Source organism: Mytilus trossulus, unplaced genomic scaffold (genome assembly GCF_036588685.1).
Source record: "Mytilus trossulus isolate FHL-02 unplaced genomic scaffold, PNRI_Mtr1.1.1.hap1 h1tg000377l__unscaffolded, whole genome shotgun sequence".
NCBI classification, from domain to species: domain Eukaryota; kingdom Metazoa; phylum Mollusca; class Bivalvia; order Mytilida; family Mytilidae; genus Mytilus; species Mytilus trossulus.
Genome location: NW_026963341.1, coordinates 5428 through 26644, shown reverse-complemented (window position 1 = coordinate 26644; position 21217 = coordinate 5428). Strand labels below are relative to the sequence as shown.

The 21217-nt window shown below is 35.8% G+C and overlaps 2 protein-coding genes across 2 annotated transcripts; one reads left to right on the top strand and one right to left on the bottom strand.

Annotated features, from left to right (window-relative positions):
• The first annotated feature begins 8397 nt into the window (after positions 1 to 8397).
• On the top strand, positions 8398 to 10116 carry LOC134702036 (uncharacterized). The gene has a single exon (XM_063563141.1). The coding sequence runs from the start codon at positions 8807 to 8809 to the stop codon at positions 9971 to 9973; it is 1167 nt and encodes a 388-aa protein (XP_063419211.1). The 5' UTR covers positions 8398 to 8806; the 3' UTR covers positions 9974 to 10116.
• A 699-nt stretch (positions 10117 to 10815) lies between these two features.
• Positions 10816 to 20512, bottom strand: LOC134702035 (uncharacterized). Its single transcript, XM_063563140.1, has 2 exons — positions 20490 to 20512; positions 10816 to 11791 (listed from the first exon to the last, which is right to left on the bottom strand). The coding sequence occupies exons 1-2, from the start codon at positions 20510 to 20512 to the stop codon at positions 10816 to 10818; spliced, it is 999 nt and encodes a 332-aa protein (XP_063419210.1).
• Between the last annotated feature and the right edge of the window lie 705 nt (positions 20513 to 21217).

Below are 21217 nucleotides of genomic sequence, written 5' to 3'. Positions count from 1 at the left end.
GACAACCACTGAATTTACAGGCTCCTGACTTGGGACAGGCACATACATAAATAATGTGGCGGGGTTAAATATGTTAGCGGGATCCCAACCCTCCCTCTAACCTGTGACAGTGGTATAACAGTACAACATAAGAACGAACTATAAAAATCAGTTGAAAAAGGCTTAACTCATCAGATGGACAAAAATACAAGTGGACGTGGCCGGGTACTTATACCTCCCGACACAAAAAGACACAATGAATAGATCTGATAGTACTCGCAGTTATCTGACATCTAGTTCAAAGCCACTAACAACTAATAAAAAATATCATGCATCTAAGACTAAACGATCAATCCGTACACAATCATCCAACATCCAATGGATTTAGTGTAAAGACGTCATAGACCGCCAGAGAAAAACATGACCTTGTGCAATGCCAAGTAACAGGTATCGACAGATTATAGATCAATGAATATGTATATGTAAATAACATACTAGTAATATTTAGTTAGCTTTTAATTTACTGATAACAAAATCAAGCACATTATGATCTTATTACGTACATGTTGTAAAGGTAACCTTTTAGGCAAGCACATTATGATCTTATTACAGTGTTGTATAGGTAACCTTTTAGGTAAGCACATTATGACATTTGCCTTCATATTAATGCAAACAAGTAATAAATAGTGTGTGTGAGGTATTTGTTTAACAGTAAAACAGTAAATGATATGTTTTTGCTATACATATATCATATATACAAATGTAGACGTAGGAGCATATTGCCCACAACATACGGTAGAATCAACAATCTGAAATATTGGGTAAGTATAGAAAAATAATCTGCATGTTTCTAAGGGACGACATCAAAAGTTCAATGAAGGATAAAAAACTTTCTCCCATAGTTTTTTCACTGACCCACCCCCCTCTTAACTTAATTTGAGAAAAATTGATTTACCAATAGGGATGTATGTAAAAATCGATTTTAGAAATACAAAACTTGCAGAATTTTAACCCCCCACCCCCAAACTATTGGATTTAAGTTGGGTTTTTTTTATCCTACATCAGTCTTTTGATGTCGTCCCTAATGTCCGCGTCACACTGTCACACACGAAGGCTACACGATGGATTACGAAGGCTACACGATGGATCACGATGATAGCGCGATGGCCATACGATGTCTAAAAGACGTCGCGTAAGCTTACGATACAATGCATTATAATTATATGTCGAGGGCATCAAGCGTTTTAAAGACATTATTAAAGGTATTTCCAGTTACTGAATGTTTTGGTTCATTTCTAAAAAAAAATAGATGTATCAAATATGCATATTCAATTTACCATTTTCTGCATGTATCATATACAAATATAGGATCCATATTTGTCCCCAATATGGTACATACGAGTGGATGCAACGCTCGGCATTGCTTTGTTTGAACTGTAAAATGTGTGCACTAGTCTGAATCACCCATATTTATGCCCATGTTTACTGATCTATCTTAAAGTTAAGGTAATGAGTTCGTTGATCCCTTTTATTCAAAAAGAACTCTTTCCAGGAGAATATCATAATAACATAGACAAAAGGAAGGATGTGGGGAAAGCAATAAATGCGGCAAAATATGACATATAAAAAACACAATGGTTAAGGAGTAAACATTCGTGTGACAACAACTCAGACGATACATAAAAAATCAGAATAATGAAGAAAAAGTTGGTTTCCCTATATACGTGTATCTGCAGTGTTGGTGTACAAGGCGCGTTTATGATTTTCATTAAGAAAAATTGACAAAAAATATATTTTACTTGTGAAAGTAAATCCTTTGCCTGTAATAGCTGCTCTTCTTGTTCAATTTGAATTAATAGAAACAACGCTGTCGCCGTTCTTGTTCCCATAGAATCATATGATATGAGCTCCATGTTTTGTGAACGTCTTTCTTAACTGTCGTATTAGACTGACCAGTGCATATCGTGCATGGCACTTTAAATGTATTTTAGCGGGGAAATTATCTTACATTTAGCTGGATTTATTGCCGTCGTAGTGCGATCTTGTCGCCTCCGTACTTTTATTCGATGGCAACACGACGGGATTACGAGGTCTTCGCGAATTCGTGTTGCCATCGTAAGACCTTCGTGTAGCTTCGTGATTCATTCGTATAGACATCTTAATGTCAAAACTGCCCGATGGAAACGATAGAAACACGAATGCAATACGATGTTCAAAGATGCATTCCCGGTAACATTACGATTGCGAGGATGGTGATACGAACTCAATACGAACTCTCAACATCGGACGCACCTTCGGGGATTTTTTAACATGTTAAAAAAATTAGAACCCTTCCCGAAGTTTTCCCCGAAGACTAGAAAAAGTTGCCGATAGTTCTACGATGGTTAAGGATGGCACTACGAATAGCCCGATCTGGATACGATCAGTCCCGATTTTGAAAATTTCCATAATCGTGTTGTCATCGGCGTAAAAATCTGGACAGTGTGACGTGGGCATTATACCCTGCACAAAAAGTTAAAATAGATCAGAGATCAGAGGCAATAGTTCAAACAAACATGTAATTAAACAAATTGATTGTAATTTATTTTCTTGCTAAATAAAACTTACGGCTGTTACTTAATTTTACAAAACATGTGACATTTGGCGACGAGATATACAAACATAGTATGCTGTATTTCAATAACGAGGATTCGAGTAAACTCGGTGAACCTGAATGTGAGAGCCAATGTAGCTTTTTTGATACAGTGTTTAATAGTGTTTTATGTTTTTCGCATGTTTCACAATGAAAAATATATAAAATAAAAATATTTGTTATATCTCAAAAGAGCTGACCGAATTCAAGATTGTCATTTAAAAAACATCTCTATCAATTTTGGCGGATTGGCAGCCTTGAAATTTAAAGGTTATTCACTAGATTTAGCTTCTCCTTTTCGTGGAAAACTAGATGTCAAGGATATCCGTGCTTATATATCAAATAGTTGTTATATCTAAATCGTACCAGATGTAATACATAGATATAAGAAAATGTGGTTTGAGTACCAATGAGACAACTCTCCATTCAAGTCACAATTTGTAAAAGAAAATCATTATAAGTCAAAATACAGTCTTCAACATGGTGCCTTGTCTTGCATCGAACAGCAAGCTGTAAAAAGACCCTATTTACATTTAATAATTTTTCACGTTTTTTTTAGAAACATTTAAGTTGAATTACAAGGGCGATAAATTGTAGCTTGTTTCCCACTGACTAAGGCTTTCACATTAACTTCGACTAAACTGTATTTTAAAAAAGTCTTAAGTATTTGACCAAAAACATTTCCATAATGAGAAGCACCAAGTATAGCTGTTCATCTGAATTTAGAATGTGCGAGATGTGGGGTACTTTGCTCATTTGCATAGCGGCCATTTTTCCTTATCATGACGGCACCCATTACATTAGGAGTACATGTTCTCCTAAAGGGCATACGATACAGTTTTGATCCTGTATTTACAAGTTTGTGAAAATTTGCATATGGGCTATTTTTCCCCTGATTAAATCAAATATGTTATAAAAAATATACCTTCATTTGCTACTTTTTGAGTAAAATGAGGTCGAAATTTTGTATATTTGCTCAAAATTCAGATTAGTGGCCGTAATTTCTTTTTCTAAAGAAAGACATAACTTTTTTGTTATAAAAGATAAACACAAGTTGTTTTTTTGTTAAATAATCGGTAATTTCTGTATTTTATAAGTATCCTAAAAAAAAATATGCATTTTTTTCAGAAATAACTCCTATTTATCAAAAGTTCATGAATTGAGGAAAATACGTAATTTTTTGCTGGATGTTTATCAAAATTAAAAAAAATCTCTATTTACAGTTTAATAAAATTTGGGTCACATAATCTCCCTGCAAAATGAAACAAATTGCTGTTTTGAACAATAGGGGTCCATGAACTCGTTTTCAAAATAAATCAGTTTGAATGATAAAAATCAGGTGAAAAATGCATCTTTTCCCGATATGTCACAGTTTGACGTCGTGAAAAATAACATTTTACGTTAGCAACGTCATTACCTCCCATGTAACTGTATCGTATGCCCTTAATATAATGCCAATATTATGCCTATGTTATATCAACGATTTGTCGGTTTCTAGGTGAATTGTATACGTTTTTATTGTTCTGTTCGTGTACAAATGAACGATGTCTACTTTCGGCCTTTTTTATTTTGAAAATCGGAAGCGTAATCGTCAAAAAGCAACATTTGGTATGTTTCAAAACAAAAAATAAAGATTCAATGAATTATTGTTCATGATTTGTCGGCATATAGGGAAACGCCTTGTAAGATGACTTTTAAAGTTAAATCACTTTTACCGTAACTTACCTGCTATTTTAACTTTTTCCCAAAGGAAGTTCAAAATTTAAAATGAACATTCTAGATCGTTCTATGGTCTACATTTCCCTTCAAATTTTGCAAAATTGGATGGACGATAATGATGGAAAATTACCATAATGTGACCCAATATGTTGATTTGTGTTCCTGACTTTGGAATGTGCAAGAGTTACTATGTAAATTGCTATTTGTGATTTTTTCAAATCAGTAATAAATCATTGTAAATTTACTTTTACTTATAGACTTAACTTAACAATTCTGTAAATTGACCTTGCCCAGCATGAGTCGATATGCATAGAGTATTTTGAATTCCAAAAATTTCTTTTTAAATTTTTTTAAATGGCTCCTATATTGCCATGGACCATTGAATTGTGAAAAAAAATCACAATAGTCATCACTAGATTAAACTTCCCAAACACGTTTATGTTTATGTAACTCTGAATTTTCAAATTGGTTTTCGTTGTTATGAAAACAGCACGAATGTGAGAATTGTATGATGTTTTATGAATTTTATGCATTTACGACCGATACAACTATATATGAACTCTAAATTTTCTACAAATAACAGAAATAAATAACTCCATGTATTTATGTTCATTCACTTTTTAAAAATTGCCAATATACATTGATATGGTTGGACGAAATTATCTAGTATAGCCGTTACCAATTGTGATTTGGTACAAATAGCCAGTGAACACAGGGCATAAATGCATTGACGAATCGCCTGTTTAAGCTGTTATTATTTAATAATGTGGCTCCCGCGTTCTATATATTATAAATTGTCGACCATAAATGCAATTATGATCAATAATAATAGATTGTCTTCGATAATTTACTAATTGCATTTCCGACTGATAATTATAGGAAGGTAATTCTACGGCGTTCAAATATGATGATCGACCGATAATCTATCATTATCCCCGTCAAATTGTGATTTATAGTTATCTCATTTATGTGGTTTTTGGCATGCCTTTAACCCTATATTAATCTGAAATATATACGTTTACATGTTATGTTTAGCTAAATGTAGTGGTGTTGTTACATTAACGATATATACTTTGTTAAGATTAATTTAACTCAATATGATGGAATATGTTGTTTGTTGGTATGCGATCTGTCCACGTTACATTTTTAAACTACATCTTTTCAAAAGGTCAAAAGAACTTGTAAATCATTAAAATGTTGTAGTCTGTTCAAATTTGTTTTAAAAAAAAAGGCAGAGCACCTGAAACTCAAAAGTCAAAATAGATATATACCTCTAATCATCAAAAATATCAATGTCAGTCATTGCTTAGAAACGTTCAAGTTTAATAGCTTATAAGATCAGACCGAACTTAAGATTACCTTTATAAAACATCTCTGTCATTGTTGGCAAACGTCTAACCTTAAGTTTATGGGTTATTTATATGATTAAACTAATCCTTTTCTGCGAAAACTAAATTCAAGTATTACCGTGCTTATATATCAATTAGTTATAAAACATCTCTGTCAATGTTGACAAACGGCTAAACTTAAAGTTTATGGGTTAATATTTATATGATTAAACTTATAATTTTCGTGGAAAACTAAATGTCAAGTATTACCGTGCTTATATATCAATCAGTTGTTTTATTGAAATGATGATATTCATTTGCACATTTGTTTTGAGAAAAAGATACCCAAGTTTAAAATAAGAAATAATGTCAAACATTGCTGGCTGACGATCTAACCAATGGAATGCTAACCTATACCTATAATTTCAAGGAAGCATCTATTTTAATCGAATCTTAACATAAATTTATGATTTCGTCCAGATTTACATTTGTTTCATAAAAGACAATACGAATGCTCGTTATTTTTTTTTTGCTATAGGTCGGTCAGACTAAGGAATATTAAGATACGCCAGAAATACATTCAAATAAAAATTGTGCTTTAAATAAACATACTACTGAAATCAAATAACAAAGAACATATAACCCTTGTGCATTTTTTTTCAGACTGAATCAAACTTCTATACTAATAAAATATTTGATTATTGATGGCAGACGTTCATACAATTTAAGATTTTTTTAGTATCTAAATGAAAAGCAACAATCCAGGTAATCATTGTATTAATACAAAAGACACTTTTATAATCATCAATATTGAATTATAGTACACTTTGAACCGTATGTAATCTCGTATATAATATTGCATTAAACAACAACGACTTTTTTTATCAGAATAATAGTAGTACTTTAACTATTTTTTAACAGTTAAAAGCTGTCAAATTCATTCCACAGATTTGACTAAAATTTTCAAATTCGACTTATAACATACTATTTTTCGCATTTCTATGTCTTTGAAGTTTACCCACAACATGATTGATTCCTCAGCGTGCAGTGGCAATTACTTTATTCATTACGGAAACAAATAACAAAAAAGTAAACTACCGAATGGGAAAAGTAATTTCTTACTTTTTTACCAAAGTTACTCATAAAGAGTTGCATGATATCATTCCGAGACTGTATGTGATATGCAGTTAATACATTTATTTTTGTAATAGTGTTGACTAATTACCATAACTAATACAGTTTGTGTCCCGTATAAAGGAGATCAAAAGCCCTGTTTCTAATCCAAGCATGTAGGCTGTAGATATATTCTGGTTCCTACATGTAGATATATACCGTAGCCGAGAGTACCAGTATGAACTAATTGGAGATTGAACGCAGCAAACAGAGTCAACACATTTTATATTGTTCCGAGAGTCTTGTTATTTGCAATAAAAGTACACAAAAAAAAACCAGTCATCTTTACATTGCTAGGGTGGTTTAATCACTATTATTCAACGTTTGAAATTCAACTCCCGTTTATCCAAAAAGTTTCAAACACTAGATTGAGTTTAAACATATTGTTTTGGCTGACTTCAAGCAAAATGCATTAGACTTCTATAATACAATATACAGCCCGTAACAGAGTAGTGATCGAATTCGCGTTTCTTTACCGTCAGAATAAGTTACGTTATCGACAAACTAATTTCAGAAGTGACATAATTTAATTTTTTTCATCGACAAAATATTTCATGTCCAAAGTGTAAGTTTTCATTGTTTAAGTCGAAGTTTTTTTAACACAGTAAAACATTTTTTATAATAAACCTCTATCATTGGCATTTTCATTCAACGGTTATACCCCCTTCACATACACGAATGTGTCTTACGATTCCTTACGAATGTTGTTTGTTTTATCAAATGCAAGCATTCGCAAGCAATCGTAAACCACTCGCAAGCAATCGTAAATCACTCGCAAGCAATCGTAAACCACTCTTAAACAAATCGTAGACATTCGCAGACAATCGTATCGATTCGTAAAACTATTTGGAAATTTTTGGACATGCCAAAAATTTTACACGAATGTCCACGAATCATTTCATTCGTAAAGAGCTCGCAAATCACTCGCAACAATTCGTTAATGCATCGTTAACCGATCGCAACAACTCGTAAATCATTCGCAAGAAATCGTGAACAGTTTGATTTAAGAATGTTTAACGATTCATTTACGAATAGTTGCGAGCAGTTTACGATCGCTTTGCAATGGATTAACGAATTGATACGAATTCACGCGAGTGCTTTACGAATATATCCGATTGCTTTACGAATGTATACGAATACTTTGCGACTGCTTTGCGAGTGCTTTGCGAATGTTTTACAAATAGGAATATTTAACAAATGATTTGACGATAAAATTGGGGTTTTGTTTTTATTCTAATAGTTCGTTTCAGTTGTTATAAAATCGTGGAAGAAGGAAGTCGCAATTTACTATTGAATCATGGCTCCAAAGAGAAGACCTGCTGCAAGGAAAAGGAAGACAAATCCTGCTTCACCTAGATCCCCTACACCACCACCACCATCGCCCGAAACACCAAACCCCGCCGAATTACCACCACCAGAGGCAAACCCACCAACCGTTGGTATCGAATATCCTGAGCAGCAACTTTCAGATACTGACAATGTTGATACAGCCGGCTCAAACTTTGCCTCAGATGAGGACGATTTGATAACCACTGCCACAACCAGTGCAGCAGTAAGTGAGATTTGCTTATTCAATGTCTTTGAAAATCACCTTTATAAAGCACATAAAAAATGTATGAGTTTCATAGACAGATATTTAGTGAAATTGGCAATTGAGGAACTGCATTTTATTCAAATAAATCATCAAAATACGATACATGCAAAGAAAATCTGCATTATTTAAATCAGATTAGTTGGACAGAATAGCAATATAATAAGATTAAAGTTAAAATAATTATAACACGGAATCTATATCCAGAGGCCAGTGTATAACTGTTGTTGAACGTATTGGCAAAAATGTAATTAAAAAAGATAACAATGTTTATGATACTTTTCAAACAATTGCAATCAGCATATGAACTTCTTGAAAGACCGGTCATTATAAAAATATTTATGAGTGTATTTTATAGTAAAGTCGTTGATAGTTATCACGAAAATGGACATTGTGTATTTTCAGACTCGCAAGAAGAATAAACCCAAAACTAAAAGTGCGAGAATACTGACGATCGAAGAGGAAGACGAAGTAATTGAGTGGTTAAAGTCAAATCGTTTTCTATACGACAAGACAAGTATTGATTTCAAAAATCGCGATAAAAAAGAGCGAACATGGCATGAAATGGAACAGAGGATGAAGTTGAATCCCGGTGATCTTCAAAGATGGTATACGTCCTTAAGAACCACGTATGTGAAAGAAGTAAAGAAAAGAGAAAACACCACACGATCCGGAGCCGGTGTCGGAGATGGTTTGCTAACATCTAGAACTAGCTGGTTGTTGGAGAAATTCGAGTTTGTAAAACCCTTTGTCTGTCAGGCAAGAGGAACCAAGGGGTCACAGATCAAGAAACCTGACCGGTACTCAGACTGCAGTGAGTCATCAGTTCCATCAATAACGACCATGGAAAGTACACCACAGTCAGTGACAACATCGTCAACTACAACAAAGATATCTGACTGCCTAGAAAAAGTTTCTCAGCAGTTAGCAGTCCCAAAGAGTGACATAGAGAAGACCTGCGATTTCCTTAGTACGCTAATGGCAAAGATGACCCTTTCCTGTCTGGAGGATTTTACGAATGAAACTATCTTCAAGGCAATGGAGTATGTTAAACAGTCTAAACAGGAACAGCGTCAAACACAACAACCGCCAAGGGATGATTTTATACAGCCATCCCAGCTTTCATCTACATTCACAGACCCTTCCCAGCAAGTAAATCGCCAAACATTACCTCAATTTACCCAATTACAACCTCAACAGCAAACTGCAGTAGGAAATAACAGGCCTTCAATTAGACCGACAACATCATCCATGTCGTTCAGGCATCGTCAGCCGCAACAAATGTCTACTGATCGCGACTATATCATTGCACGCAACTTAGCAGCTTCGAATCCGCCAGCTGACGTCCTTCAACAATATGGTCGATACCAATGGGCAGAACTGCAACCGACTAACTTGCAACCTATCTTAATGGGTCAACAGCAACAGACAGTATACTCAACTCACACTACAAGTCAGACACCAAGTGCTATTGAATCAACTGCGACAGATACAACATCAGTACTGACGGATGCTTATGAGACAATAAACCCAGAAACACCTTTCATATAGATCTTCGACGTGAATGACTGTTTATTTTCATTTAGAAAAGATTTAGGAAAATCTTGAATAGAGAACCTTTAAATGTATAACTATTTGTAGATTGTAGAAAATTTGTAGCTTTTTTTGAGAATGAAAAGAAATAGGTTAATCCACATTTGTTTATGTTGTTTATTTTAGGAACCAAAATTTTTAAACAAAACCAATAAAAAATGACATCGCTGAAAAGTGTAATATGCAAACGGAATCTTTTGCCATTACTTGGCGCCTGTGCCCTTTTCAATGTACATTTAGTTGTAAATCAAATTCGAACACACTAAGGAGCAATCAATTATCATAAACCACAAAGAAGACAATGCCATGGCAAATACACAACAGGCAACACAAATAACAACATAACAAAAACTAAAAACAAAGCAACATGGACCCCAAACAAAAACAAAATGTGGTGAACTCAAGTACCCTGGAAGGGTTAGCAGCTCCTGCTTCAAGTGTGACAACCGTCGTTTAGCTTAAATGTCAAAATCATTCTGAAACTCATTTATTGATGCTTATCAAAGTTTGTGTTTAAACTCAACCTATTCTTTTTTGCGCGTGTTGGGTCGTTGCCTCTTTGACACATTCCCCGTCTTCACTCATATTCCATCCCTTAAATACCATTCCAAGTACTAGTATTGCAACAAATTTGTATTATAAAGTGTATGTCAAACAAAGTTGGAGTGAATTATTCATTATGATAGAACCTCATTCTGAGATTTTTTATAGTCCTATCTATATCTAAATTTTTATTTTTAAACATTACATCAATTAACACAATACTGATGCATTCAAAACAATCAATGTTTCTGAACCAGTCAAATCATGTTCTCTTGCCAATCTACGGCGCCTGCTTCCGAGTTGAAGTAATTTTTAAGATAGTTCCTTTGATCAATTCCAGCAGCGTTACCAAAATTTCTCTGATACCCTGGGTCTCCGTCGGTAAGTTGCGCACCTTGTCGCCATTGTCCCTCTATTAAATTATGATTGTTGTCTTCTTCGTCAGCAAACAGTTGTAGATCAGCACGTTTCCTTATCCGAAGTAAGTTATGAAGAGTAGTACAAGACAGTACGATTAAATCTACTGTTTCTGGCAGTTGTTGCATAGTTCCAATCAAAATCTGAAATCTCATGGCAAGAATGCCAAAAGCATTCTCCACAATTCTACGTGCACGGGACAACCTATAGTTAAAGATGCGCTCATCGTGGTCTAAACGTTTTCTTAAATAGGGTTTCATCATCCATGATCGGAGAGGAAATGCGTCATCGCCAATAAGAAAATAAGGAATATCTGTTTCACCATTTGGAAGAGGGGAGGGAGGCGGAAGATCCAAAGTTCCATCTTCTAACATTGGTCGTAGTTCCGAGTCCCTAAATATCTGGCTATCAGATGCACTTCCGTATGAGCCCACACTCAGCCAAATAAACTTATAATCTGCATCAACTAGAGCCATCATCACTGTAGAGAAGAAATGTTTGTAGTTAAAAAATAACGACCCCGAGTTAGGCGGTTTTCTTATTCTAATGTGCTTCCCATCCAAAGCACCACAAGCGTGTGGGAGGTTCCATATTCTTTCAAAGTCAGATGCTATACGCATCCAATATTCCGTCGTAATCTCATCCGGCATGACTTCATCTTTGTATGCTAAGTAAATTGCTTCGCAGACTTTAGGCACAAAGAGTGATATGGAGTTCCGGGCAACACGAAAGGCATACATAAGATCAGCATACGTGGAACCGGTAGCCAAATGTCTGAGTGTAACGGCTAACTTCAGTCCTGGTTCAAGTGGTTCCCTGTAACGAGAAATATTTATCTAAACTTACAATGCAATTAAAAGAATATTTTTTGTCGCATAAAAGGTAAACTGGAAATGTGTCATACATTAGAATAACAAAAGACAAGACAGTTTAATATACCCACTTCCATATGAATACGAACGTTATTTGGGGCGTTACTAACACGTACTTTGTTCACTTTGTATTAAATTGAATTATTTAGAAGCAAAGTGCTTAAGGAAAATTTTTTAAAAGATTGTTTTGCTGACCTTTTTACTTAGATATGAATTTCTGAAAAAACAGTTAGTATGGTTTTCTAAACTGACTATATCATGCGGAAAATCCAAGCCTCGTCCTTCGGCACCGTCGGATATTCATAATGTATGTGAAGTTAGCAGCCGGTTCGTTATTCGATATTCGATATTCAATATCCAACCGGCTGCCAGCAGTCGGTTGCATATTCAAAAATTTGTTGAAAATCTTGAAAAAAACAAATACTTGATAACATTAAAAACATGATTTTCATAGTTATAATGACTGATAAGATACGTAGGAAATCGTAAAATGACCTCTCCAAGCTGTTGTAAGTTCTCGTTGTCCTCGAATATAGACCCTTTTCTATGTTGCATATTTGTCTTTATATAATATAGATTGTTGTCAATAAAACAAACTTCAAAGATTTACTTTTATACATGATATTTCTTTAAACAAAAAGAAAAACCACTAACTCTAGAAAACATTATGAATTATAAATACAAATATTTATGGAATGCCCAAAAAAGAAATATATAGACAAGTGAAAACCTACATGAGACCGCTTAAATGAGTGTGAGACCCCCCTGGTCATTCAATGTTCATAAAATTTAATTAAATTATAGACTCTGTATATATGAAGGTTGTATTAGAAGGATTTCCCAGAATATTGTTATATTCGATATCTATGGAGGGCTTATATTGTCACTTTTCAGTTAAAAATTATCAAAATTTTTGGACAAAGGGCACAGGGCAATGGTGATAGCCCCCTAATCGTTCAATCTGCCTTATATTAAGCAGACATCTAGTCAATAGGTAGATACAAACGTGACTAAAAGGAATTTGGGTACACTTCCTGTCTTTTATGTTTACGGAGCGCCCAAAGTGCCAGTTGGATATTCAAAATATACAGTGAAAACCTACCTGAGACCGCTTAAATGAGTGTGAGACCCCCCTGGTTATTCAATGTTCATAAAATTTAATTAAATTATAGACTCTGTATATATGAAGGTTGTATTAGAAGGATTTCCCAGAATATTGTTATATTCGATATCTATGGAGGGCTTATATTGTCACTTTTCAGTTAAAAATTATCAAAATTTTAGGACAAAGGGCACAGGGCAATGGTGATAGCCCCCCCTGATCGTTCAATCTGCCTAATATTAAGCAGACATCTAGTCAATAGGTAGATACAAACGTGACTAAAAGGAATTTGGGTACACTTCCTGTCTTTCATGTTTACGGAGCGCCCAAAGTGCCAGTTGGATATTCAAAATATACAGTGAAAACCTACATGAGACCGCTTAAATGAGTGTGAGACCCCCCTGGTCATTCAATGTTCATAAAATTTATTTAAATTATAGACTAGGTATATATGAAGGTTGTATTAGAAGGATTTCCCAGAATATTGTTATATTCGATATCTATGGAGGGCTTATATTGTCACTTTTCAGTTAAAAATTATCAAAATTTTAGGACAAAGGGCACAGGGCAATGGTGATAGCCCCCCCCTGATCGTTCAATCTGCCTAATATTAAGCAGACATCTAGTCAATAGGTAGATACAAACGTGACTAAAAGGAATTTGGGTACACTTCCTGTCTTTCATGTTTACGGAGCGCCCAAAGTGCCAGTTGGATATTCAAAATATACAGTGAAAACCTACATGAGACCGCTTAAATGAGTGTGAGACCCCCCTGGTCATTCAATGTTCATAAAATTTAATTAAATTATAGACTCTGTATATATGAAGGTTGTATTAGAAGGATTTCCCAGAATATTGTTATATTCGATATCTATGGAGGGCTTATATTGTCACTTTTCAGTTAAAAATTATCAAAATTTTAGGACAAAGGGCACAGGGCAATGGTGATAGCCCCCTGATCGTTCAATCTGCCTAATATTAAGCAGACATCTAGTCAATAGGTAGATACAAACGTGACTAAAAGGAATTTGGGTACACTTCCTGTCTTTTATGTTTACGGAGCGCCCAAAGTGCCAGTTGGATATTCAAAATATACAGTGAAAACCTACCTGAGACCGCTTAAATGAGTGTGAGACCCCCCTGGTTATTCAATGTTCATAAAATTTAATTAAATTATAGACTCTGTATATATGAAGGTTGTATTAGAAGGATTTCCCAGAATATTGTTATATTCGATATCTATGGAGGGCTTATATTGTCACTTTTCAGTTAAAAAATATCAAAATTTTAGGACAAAGGGCACAGGGCAATGGTGATAGCCCCCCCTGATCGTTCAATCTGCCTAATATTAAGCAGACATCTAGTCAATAGGTAGATACAAACGTGACTAAAAGGAATTTGGGTACACTTCCTGTCTTTCATGTTTACGGAGCGCCCAAAGTGCCAGTTGGATATTCAAAATATACAGTGAAAACCTACCTGAGACCGCTTAAATGAGTGTGAGACCCCCCTGGTTATTCAATGTTCATAAAATTTAATTAAATTATAGACTCTGTATATATGAAGGTTGTTTTAGAAGGATTTCCCAGAATATTGTTATATTCGATATCTATGGAGGGCTTATATTGTCACTTTTCAGTTAAAAATTATCAAAATTTTAGGACAAAGGGCACAGGACAATGGTGATAGCCCCCCCTGATCGTTCAATCTGCCTAATATTAAGCAGACATCTAGTCAATAGGTAGATACAAACGTGACTAAAAGGAATTTGGGTACACTTCCTGTCTTTCATGTTTACGGAGCGCCCAAAGTGCCAGTTGGATATTCAAAATATACAGTGAAAACCTACATGAGACCGCTTAAATGAGTGTGAGACCCCCCTGGTCATTCAATGTTCATAAAATTTAATTAAATTATAGACTCTGTATATATGAAGGTTGTATTAGAAGGATTTCCCAGAATATTGTTATATTCGATATCTATGGAGGGCTTATATTGTCACTTTTCAGTTAAAAATTATCAAAATTTTAGGACAAAGGGCACAGGGCAATGGTGATAGCCCCCTGATCGTTCAATCTGCCTAATATTAAGCAGACATCTAGTCAATAGGTAGATACAAACGTGACTAAAAGGAATTTGGGTACACTTCCTGTCTTTTATGTTTACGGAGCGCCCAAAGTGCCAGTTGGATATTCAAAATATACAGTGAAAACCTACCTGAGACCGCTTAAATGAGTGTGAGACCCCCCTGGTTATTCAATGTTCATAAAATTTATTTAAATTATAGACTCTGTATATATGAAGGTTGTATTAGAAGGATTTCCCAGAATATTGTTATATTCGATATCTATGGAGGGCTTATATTGTCACTTTTCAGTTAAAAATTATCAAAATTTTAGGACAAAGGGCACAGGGCAATGGTGATAGCCCCCTAATCGTTTAATCTGCCTAATATTAAGCAGACATCTAGTCAATAGGTAGATACAGACGTGACTAAAAGGAATTTGGGTACACTTCCTGTCTTTCATGTTTACGGAGCGCCCAAAGTGCCAGTTGGATATTCAAAATATACAGTGAAAACCTACATGAGACCGCTTAAATGAGTGTGAGACCCCCCTGGTCATTCAATGTTCATAAAATTTAATTAAATTATAGACTCTGTATATATGAAGGTTGTATTAGAAGGATTTCCCAGAATATTGTTATATTCGATATCTATGGAGGGCTTATATTGTCACTTTTCAGTTAAAAATTATCAAAATTTTAGGACAAAGGGCACAGGGCAATGGTGATAGCCCCCTGATCGTTCAATCTGTCTAATATTAAGCAGACATCTAGTCAATAGGTAGATACAAACGTGACTAAAAGGAATTTGGGTACACTTCCTGTCTTTTATGTTTACGGAGCGCCCAAAGTGCCAGTTGGATATTCAAAATATACAGTGAAAACCTACCTGAGACCGCTTAAATGAGTGTGAGACCCCCCTGGTTATTCAATGTTCATAAAATTTAATTAAATTATAGACTCTGTATATATGAAGGTTGTATTAGAAGGATTTCCCAGAATATTGTTATATTCGATATCTATGGAGGGCTTATATTGTCACTTTTCAGTTAAAAATTATCAAAATTTTAGGACAAAGGGCACAGGGCAATGGTGATAGCCCCCCCTGATCGTTCAATCTGCCTAATATTAAGCAGACATCTAGTCAATAGGTGGATACAAACGTGACTAAAAGGAATTTGGGTACACTTCCTGTCTTTCATGTTTACGGAGCGCCCAAAGTGCCAGTTGGATATTCAAAATATACAGTGAAAACCTACCTGAGACCGCTTAAATGAGTGTGAGACCCCCCTGGTCATTCAATGTTCATAAAATTTAATTAAATTATAGACTCTGTATATATGAAGGTTGTATTAGAAGGATTTCCCAGAATATTGTTATATTCGATATCTATGGAGGGCTTATATTGTCACTTTTCAGTTAAAAATTATCAAAATTTTAGGACAAAGGGCACAGGGCAATGGTGATAGCTCCCCTGATCGTTCAATCTGCCTAATATTAAGCAGACATCTAGTCAATAGGTAGATACAAACGTGACTAAAAGGAATTTGGGTACACTTCCTGTCTTTCATGTTTACGGAGCGCCCAAAGTGCCAGTTGGATATTCAAAATATACAGTGAAAACCTACATGAGACCGCTTAAATGAGTGTGAGACCCCCCCTGGTCATTCAATGTTCATAAAATTTAATTAAATTATAGACTCTGTATATATGAAGGTTGTATTAGAAGGATTTCCCAGAATATTGTTATATTCGATATCTATGGAGGGCTTATATTGTCACTTTTCAGTTAAAAATTATCAAAATTTTAGGACAAAGGGCACAGGGCAATGGTGATAGCCCCCTGATCGTTCAATCTGTCTAATATTAAGCAGACATCAAGTCAATAGGTAGATACAAACGTGACTAAAAGGAATTTGGGTACACTTCCTGTCTTTTATGTTTACGGAGCGCCCAAAGTGCCAGTTGGATATTCAAAATATACAGTGAAAACCTACCTGAGACCGCTTAAATGAGTGTGAGACCCCCCTGGTTATTCAATGTTCATAAAATTTAATTAAATTATAGACTCTGTATATATGAAGGTTGTATTAGAAGGATTTCCCAGAATATTGTTATATTCGATATCTATGGAGGGCTTATATTGTCACTTTTCAGTTAAAAATTATCAAAATTTTAGGACAAAGGGCACAGGGCAATGGTGATAGCCCCCTGATCGTTCAATCTGCCTAATATTAAGCAGACATCTAGTCAATAGGTAGATACAAACGTGACTAAAAGGAATTTGGGTACACTTCCTGTCTTTTATGTTTACGGAGCGCCCAAAGTGCCAGTTGGATATTCAAAATATACAGTGAAAACCTACATGAGACCGCTTAAATGAGTGTGAGACCCCCCTGGTCATTCAATGTTCATAAAATTTAATTAAATTATAGACTCTGTATATATGAAGGTTGTATTAGAAGGATTTCCCAGAATATTGTTATATTCGATATCTATGGAGGGCTTATATTGTCACTTTTCAGTTAAAAATTATCAAAATTTTAGGACAAAGAGCACAGGGCAATAGTGATAGCCCCCTGATCGTTCAATCTGCCTAATATTAAGCAGACATCTAGTCAATAGGTAGATACACACGTGACTAAAAGGAATTTGGGTACACTTCCTGTCTTTCATGTTTACGGAGCGCCCAAAGTGCCAGTTGGATATTCAAAATATATAGTGAAAACCTACCTAAGACCGTTAAAATGAGGGTGAGACTCCCCTGATCTTTAAATGTCCAAAAAATTGAATAAAATCATAGACTCTGTTTATATAAAGGTTGTATTAGAAGGATTTCCGAGAATATTGTCATATTCGATATTTATGGAGGGCTTAAATTGTCACTTTTCAGCTAAAAATTATCAAAATTTTAGGACAAAGGGCACAGGGCTATTGCGATAGCCCCCTGATCTTTCAATCTGCCTAATATTAAGCAGACATTTAGTCAAAAGGTAGATACAAACGTGACGAAAAGGAATTTGGGTACACTTCCTGTCTTTCATGTTTACGGAGCGCACAAAGTGCCAGTTGGATATTCAAAATATATAGTGAAAACCTACCTAAGACCGTTTAAATGAGGGTGAGACTCCCCTGGTCTTTCAATGTCCATAAAATTGAATAAAATCATAGACTCTGTATATATAAAGGTTGTATTAGAAGGATTTTCCAGAATATTGTCATATTCGAAATCTATGGAGGGCTTATGTTGTCACTTTTCAGCTAGAAATTATCAAAATTTTAGGACAAAGGACACAGGGCTATGGCGATAGCCCCCTGATCTCTCAATCTGCCAAATATTAAGCAGACATATAGTTAATAGGGAGGCAAAAATTATAACCTTATGTTGGAAGGGGGCAACTGTCCCCAATTGGGATTGTGAGGGATTAAACAAGCAGCTGACCACCGTCTTGGCAAAGAGAGAGACCAATTGAGCTCTGCAAATTGTGAGCTTTGGGATGAAAAAAACAGGCGCACCGGGTATGATTACCACGAATTTTATACTTTTTGAAAACCCATTGAATTGGGGATACTAGAAGTTGTTTTGGTTGACCTAAAGTGATTTTATTTTGGATTGTTAGGATAAAGACATGGATCCAATAGCTTAAAATAGCTGGAATTAGTTGTTGAAAACGTTAATGCCCTGAGAGGTATTGCCAAAATGAACCACCTCCGATGGTACTCTCGGATGAGGAAGGGTCAGTTGGTTCAGTTGATCGAAACGAAGATCAACATTATTTGAGCCTTGTCCCAACCCTATACGAGGAAGGATATCATCACCCAGGCCAAAAAGGATGAGTTGATAGGGGTTAGCAGGATGTCGAAAAATCAACTACTGGAGAAGTTACAAGAAAATTCAGAGAAGATAGGAAAGCCATTGGGGATAAAATTGAGGTACATCCACCATTTGTCCACTTAAGAAGGTATTTTTAAAACTACTTGAAAAATGACCCCATTATTGACATGGATGTGACGACCTACCTTGAGGTCTCTCGGATGTCAAGGGTGGAACTTATAGACGATTGTGCATTGAAAGGATAAAAAGGATCAAAAAGTCAATGTAATGCTGCACAGTGAAAATTAACCAAACAGGTAAGAAGGATGATGAGAACGAGGAGCTTTCACTCGGGAAACCAGATTTTCACCTTAACCACGGACTTGCTTGAAACCTAGGTCTTGAGGAGATGGATGAAAAGATTGCACAGTGGACCTCTGAAAAAGGGGCTGGACATCGAAGGCAATTGTAAAACTTCAAGTCAATATTAACAAACACCGACCACTGGGTGAGTCCTAGTACATTAATTAGCCGGTGTGGATCAAAGCCAAGAAGACTGTAATCAATGTGAAAAATAGGCAGAAAAAAAGGTAGACCCAAAACAAACGGACAAGGTTACACAGAGCTCAATCTTGTTAGCCTTAAAGATATTAATGAATTTGAGAAGGTCAATTCAACCCTGGCGGTTACTGTATCTAGAATAGATGATAGTGAAGTATACCCGCTGCACATTTCAAACGTTGGTAAACAGCGGGAAAGAGAACTCAACTTATTGCTGATCGAAGGCTACAGGTGCTCGAAACACTTTTATAGCAAGAAAGTCCTGGAGACCAACAAAGAGTGTTGCGTCAACCGTAAGGCAGTCAAGATCGAGCTGCCTAAAAAGGGAAATACCAGCTGACCTTTGTCAACACCACCCATTCGATGAGAGTCTCTATCGTGGTGTACGCGGACTTTGAGTGCTTTAATTTACCGATAAGGTTGAAAATAAAAACGATAAGGTAGCAATACACAGTTAGAAGTTTAGTTACGCATTATGGACATGGTGAATTTTTTTAATATGAAAGTTTTTGTACAATAAAATAGATTTTTAGATAATTGAAGAATAATAAAGCCTTCATAGTGGGGTTATATGAACATTTAGATTGTTTTTATCATGTTTTATATGGCATTTACCTGTTTGACAGTCCGTATTTTCCTATTCCTACCACCCATAGGTCCATAAATTATTGTAGTGTTTATCAACAAAGATTTATCGCTCGATCTTTTCAATTCAATTTTATTGAAAAACGAGCAGAAATGCATGTATTTTTTTATTTTTTTTACCTTTCGATAGATTTTTGCCTATGGTTTCAGGAAAGGTATCACTGTTCAAACCAACGCTTAGGGACGTTAAAAACAAACGCTTAGAGGTGTTCAAATCATCGCCTAGGGGAGTTCACGTCAACGCTGTAAATAAATAAAGTTTATAAAGATTACAGCCCCTAAACAGTGTGAGGCGCTCGCCAGGGAGTTGCAAGAGATCAAGCGAAAGATTTAAGCCAGTAACATGCAGCATCGCCTCGAGAAGATTGAACTCAACCGGGACCTTTCCATGGTGTTAAGCATGTGGTTGAGGCTCTGCGAGAGGCAGCTTCGCCGATCACCAAAACGATCGTATACCTTCCTGCAGCAGTGACAGCCATCCCTCCTACACCGCCCAAGTTTGACTACCCACTACCCATAGCACCACCTACAGACATCATCCTCGGACCTCGAGCACAGCAGTATTTGCAGATCAGTAACAATCCTTCCGCCGACCACACATGAAACCGATGGTATCTTCATCGGAAGCTAACTAGCATGCAGTTACTTCTGACGGCGATGATATTTTCGTGGATGGTGTAAGGTACAAAGGAACCCTTGACCTCTGGGAACTCATGGTGAAAAAGAAACCAGAATCGTTCGAGCCCGAAGTTTTTAAGACCTTTTCGACTATGCAGAGATCCTGAACAGTTCCGGTGCCATGTATCAAGGCAGTTAAACCTCTCGAGAACCCAAAGGCAATAAAGAAGAGTGTGTCGCACATCTAAAGCAAGATGAGCAATGTAGCGGATTTCAAACTTTATTTCTACCCTCCGACTTTGACCAGCTCCTATATCGCTTGGATCTGTGCAACGCTGCCTACAGTGCTGGAAACAATGGTGTGCGCAACGCAATTGTAGCGATCATCGATGCCATGAAGAAAGGTGAACACTTCAGTATCAAGGAATATAAGCAACTCCATCGTAATATCATGAGTTAAGAAAGGTTTTGCTCGAAAGTATGCATACGGTGGTAGAAGTTTGTTTGACACTATCTGCGTTATCTATCGCTGGTCGCATGTTCACCTCCTTTGCTGCCAAGACCTT

Bases quoted from the DNA above. Each gene is read 5' to 3' on its own strand.
- LOC134702036 (XM_063563141.1), top strand. From the start codon at position 8,807: ATGGACATTGTGTATTTTCAGACTCGCAAGAAGAATAAACCCAAAACT.
- LOC134702035 (XM_063563140.1), bottom strand. From the start codon at position 20,512: ATGGCTGTCACTGCTGCAGGAAG. The intron at 11,792-20,489 runs GTATACGATCGT...TTCTCGTTACAG, and splicing joins GCTGTCACTGCTGCAGGAAG to GGAACCACTTGAACCAGGAC.